Below are 5,056 nucleotides of genomic sequence, written 5' to 3' on the forward strand. Positions count from 1 at the left end.
TTGCTCGGCTGATGTCCTCAGTGCTCCTGTGATCTGCAACCACGCTCTGATTCCCTGTTGGAATTTCTAAGTCTAACCCATTAAAAACCCTTCATGTACTTTCTGATTTATTTTTGCCTGCTTGTTCTGATTAATTAACAAGTTATTTACCATGTAAATTCTGAAAAAAAAAAATATATATATATAAGTACGTGCTCAACACTAAAGGAAACAAAACAAGCACACAAGTGACACCATTGTTTTTGGACCAATGTCCCTGGAAAAACCCAATGCGGCAAAATCGGTGGAGCTATCTAAGGGTTTTAATTATTAAGCAGTTTCAGAATACAATCTGGGTGCCAAAACCGGCTCACCCAACAAAGAATAATCTCAGCAATAGTACTTCTCCTTCGGAGACAGATATTCCGGCTAAAACCCCGGATAAACACTTCGACAGCTCCCAGCTCCAATCTGCCCCATGAAAACCCCAGCGCCAGCCTCTAGGGACTGTGTCAGCCCTTTCTGGCCCAGCGTCACCCTAACTCGCCCTGCGTCAGCCCTTAGAGCCTCTGCGTCACCCACGCTGGCTCTCAGAGGCACTGCGCAGCACCTGGCTGCCTCTGCATGAGCCCTGGTTGGCTTTGCGTGAACCTCTAACTAGCTCTGCGTCCCTCTCTCCCAGCTACTACGCTAATCCTCCCTGTACTATCTCTGCCACTCTACTTCTGTATTCACTGCCCCTCGGCTGCAACTCTGATCACTCTTTCGACTTCCTCATCAAACCCTGCCCTAGAAAATCGAAATCTTAATCAACTCGGTGTGTTCTCCAAGTGACCCTCAAGCCTCCTCTTATACTTTTCTCGTTGACAATTCAACGGCCGAGATTAAGTCCTTAATCAACGGCTAAGATTAACTCTGGCTTGATCCATGACTTTTGGACCCTTCTAACACAGTTCTATATTAATTCACATTAATATTTTATTTTCCCTAAGTTTAGACTTAGGGACTCCATTGAAAATATTAATTATTTTAATATCTCCAAAACTATTTAGAATCTGCGCAAACCATTTCTGGGTACTGGAGATCTCATGTGCTTTAGCCTCTCCACCAATTTTCATGGCTAGAGCACATCCGATGCTACCCCAAATCAACACTAACCAGAATGAAGTCAACAATAGAGGAGCAGACTTAAAACGATGAGCAAGGTATGTTTATGGTTGATTTGTTGCTAGGTGTTGGATCTTAGATTTGGATCAGATCGGGTGGTTGTTTGTTATGTTTGTTGGTAGCCTAGAGGAAGGGTAACTTGAGGAGTTGGATGCCCTAACCAGTGGGCAGTTGCTACAACAGTCTATTGGAGCCTAGATTTTTTCAATAGCTCCTCTATTGCAGAACAAAGGGCAGATCTCCAGAGCTCTAGATTGATGATGGTTGAGCAGATCTGAAGGACATGTTGTTTTGTGTTGGATAGGGCATTTGAGGTCTGTTGGAAGGCAGCATGAAAGTGCCCAAGTGTGAAGCCCTAAGTGTAGTGAAGGGAAGGACACTTGGCTACTAGGAGTAGCAGTAGTTGGAGCTCAATGTTTGGCCAGCCATAGCAGATTGTTGTAGCCCATGTTCATTATTGGAGAAGCGACATTTGATGGTGATAGGTGGCAGCCCTCCTACCCTATGTTAGTTTTCATTGGAGCAGCACATGAAGACTAAAGTGGGAAGAAGTCCCTAAGTAGCTGAGGAGCAACAGTGGACAGTTGTGAGTTGTTCACAAATGGAGTTGTGAACAAATCGATGGGAATCTCGATGTGTTGATACGTTGATGGATGAACGATCAACGAGAGAGTAGATTGGATAGTCGAGATTCAGTGGCCAAATGGACTTAGAGCATTGATAGAGGCAGGTGCTGCAGAATGGAAGCGAAGGACCTGCAAGTGTACAAGATATGAAAAAGAAGTTGCGATCGTGCACTACATCAGCTAGATCATCAGATTATCTTCTATTTTGTATTCTTGTACTAGTGGATATTTGAGGGCCATTATCCCTGCTATGGGAGCCCTAGATTGTTGTATTATATCAGTTGGATTAATATACTGAATATTGGGTTATAGTAATAATTGTGTAAAATGTTGTGTATATTTTGTGCACTAATAGATTTCACTATTGTTTTATTCTGCTGTGCAAAAGTAGATTCGTTGATACTTGGTTTGGTAGCATCAATGATTTATGATTCTATCCTAGACACCAGTATTGTGGGAAAAGGTACGAGTTGAAATCACTAAGTACTATGGGTTATTACAAGTAACAATCAATAGCATTTATGTTTGTTTTATTGTCTTAGCTCATTGGTGTGTTAATCCATCCATTTGTTGTAGAGCTTATTGTAAGTCTATGTCTTTCAAACGATCAAAGTGTAGTAGAGGAAATAATAGGTGGATATATAGTCATTTTGAAAGTTAATGATAATGTGTTTTAAAATAACCTTATTTTGAGCTAAGGTTAATTTTTTATAGCTCAATGGATTGTTGCACAACACAGTGCATTTGAACATTTCTCTATCAATATGACCTTCATATTGAGCTATGGCCTTATAGTTGATCTTACGGTTGGCATTGTACATTCTTCTCAAGTTGGTCAGTGATGGGCTGAGTAAAGAAGTTGTAGTCATGTGCTTTGCATATGTGACTTATTTATATTTTCAATTGTCAGAGCTTGTGTCAAGAACATTTTATCATTAACATAGGATTATGTTACAAAACATTGGCTTGAACACTTTCTCCAGTGCCATGTCTTGTCTTGCAAACCATATGCTTGCTTTCGACAACATGAATGTGAAAATTGAACAAATGTTAAATCTCATGTTCCAAGTGTTAATTCTGCATAGCAGCTCTTCTATTGGCATGTCTTTGCACCTTATAAGGCAACTGCTAGTGAATATTTGGGGATGATGCCCCCACCAAACACTTTTGTTGATCTTACTATGTGATGTGCTAGTGTATTGGGTTATCCTTATTTCCATGATGTGCTAATTATTCTTGAATTTTTAATGTTAATGAGACATTAATCGATGATGTCAAATACCATTTAATAAAACCATAGTCAGCTACTCAACCTACCAAATTGAAAACCAAGGCCACAAAATCATTAGAAAACTAAACATTTATGATATTGGGCTCTTGACATAATTATATGCAAACATTTTGAAAACTTAATACAAATTCAAATAGAAACTAGATTGCCAAAAAAATCAACTTGTAAAACAACCGACCTGGCTTTTATTACTCATACATATATACAACACTGTTTCAAATAGCAAGTTGTGGACAACATCGAAAAAGCATTGTAAAAACAGCATCTCCAAACATTAAAACACTGAAAACAACTATTATCAAGATGATTCAAAAAAAACATTTTTTTACTCAGAAAATAGAGACTCGAGGAATAAAGGGATATGCAGAACCTGATTGGGATTAAATCAGTTATTTGATGTTATTAGAAAGCAAGCTACTAACCAAATCATAGGCGGCCGTTTGGTTGCACCAGTGAGCTAGTGGTGGTACAAGCAATCGTCCTGCATACAACTTACTAATGTAAGCAGTCTAACCAAACTTCATTTATGGACCAAGAGATATCGCAAAGTCATGTTAGAAGAGTTTAGGAAAGATTCCCAGGACATGAATATATTTGATACTAATCGTACATTGTTGTCAAACTTTCAAAGGACTACAATCCCAACAAAAACTGAGTGTTACATTGCATAGTTAATAAAAATATTAGAAAGGACGGTGTAAAGATTCATGGTATGTCAAAGGCATAAATTTATGCCAGAGCTCTTTTGCATCATATAAAATTTAACAATCATTGCATGTGCTGTATGTAATCAACGTTTATTATCATAGTAATGCATGCCCTCCTTCAAATTGTTGAAATAAAATACAAGTTTCTTATGCTTGCCTATACTTGTTGTGAAGGTGTTACAGCATTTATAGATCCTTAAAATTTCCAGGGAAAACTTTCAGAAATTTTACCAGATCTTGAAGTCTTCAAACCAAAAGCTTTAGAGACCTCTTCAGGTGTTGTCTGTACTCGACGAGGCAGCGGGGGTGGAATCTGCATAAGAATTAAAACAGTATACACGAAAATGTCTTCAGACGTCACAACCAATCAATGAAATTAAGATTATTAAGAAAAAAATATAGATCAACATTCAATGATTCCTCACTTCAACCAACCATACTTTATATAACATACAGAACTTACCCGTGCATGTGAATACTGCTTTTTACCAGTTGGAGAGCCAACTGTTCTTAATGTACCATGTTTTTGAGTTTGCAGACTGCCTTTATCCCTATCAACATTTTTCTTTAGACAGTTGTCACCAGTTACAGTATCATGCTCACCCAGCATGTCATGATCAATTTCACAAGCTACCAAGTTAGGATCACCATTAGAAGTTGCATCAATATCATCAAATTTCAGGTTTACATCATCCCTCATTTTCTCACCCATGAAAACCCCTCCAACACTGCAGGAAATGCTTTTGCATGCCTCATAGTTGCTCTTCTTTTACCTCTTCCTCGTCTCTTCGTTTTTGACGTGTTCACATCTTTCTCAGATCCCATGACATTGTTATTTATGTGACTGTTTCCGGGCAGTAAGGGTTTAGTTTGTCCAGAATGAAATGAAACATTCTTCTGCAATTGTACAAAACCCACATCTGTTAAATTGTCTTCTTCAGCCTGTGCCTTCCCATCTGTGCCAGTGTTTTCTAATGTACCATGTTTTCGAGTTTGCAGCCTGCCTTTATCCCCATCAACATTTTCCTTTAGACAGTTGTCACCAATTTCAGTATCATGCTCAGCCAACGTGTCATTATCAATTTCACAAGCTACCAAGTTAGGATCACCATTTGAAGTTGTGTCAATATCATCAAATTTCAGGTTTACATCATCCTTCATTTTCTCACCACACACAAGCCCCTCTAAAACCGCAGGAAATGGATTTGTGTGCCTTATGGTTGTTCTTCTTTTACCTCTTCCTTTTCTCTTTGTTTTTGACTTGTTCACATCTTCTTCAGCCTGTG

The 5,056-nt window shown here is 38.7% G+C and overlaps 1 protein-coding gene across 1 annotated transcript; it reads right to left on the reverse strand.

Annotated features, from left to right (window-relative positions):
• Window positions 1-3,452: 3,452 nt before the first annotated feature.
• LOC149213477 (uncharacterized) lies at window positions 3,453-4,470 on the reverse strand. Its single transcript, XM_089389039.1, has 3 exons — window positions 4,234-4,470; window positions 4,002-4,083; window positions 3,453-3,544 (listed from the first exon to the last, which is right to left on the reverse strand). The coding sequence occupies exons 1-3, from the start codon at window positions 4,468-4,470 to the stop codon at window positions 3,453-3,455; spliced, it is 411 nt and encodes a 136-aa protein (XP_089245165.1).
• Between the last annotated feature and the right edge of the window lie 586 nt (window positions 4,471-5,056).

Source organism: Pinus tabuliformis, chromosome 1_1 (genome assembly GCF_031772625.1).
Source record: "Pinus tabuliformis cultivar Carrire ecotype Pingquan chromosome 1_1, CPIR1, whole genome shotgun sequence".
In the NCBI taxonomy this organism is placed as follows: Eukaryota; Viridiplantae; Streptophyta; class Pinopsida; order Pinales; family Pinaceae; genus Pinus; species Pinus tabuliformis.

Excerpts from the sequence above, each read along its gene's own strand:
- LOC149213477 (XM_089389039.1), bottom strand. The coding sequence starts at position 4,470 with ATGAGGGATGATGTAAACCTGAAATTTGATGATATTGATGCAACTTCT. Across the intron at positions 4,084-4,233 it reads AGCAGTATTCACATGCACGG|ATTCCACCCCCGCTGCCTCG; the intron begins GTAAGTTCTGTA and ends ATTCTTATGCAG. Across the intron at positions 3,545-4,001 it reads TTTGAAGACTTCAAGATCTG|GACGATTGCTTGTACCACCA; the intron begins GTAAAATTTCTG and ends AGTTGTATGCAG.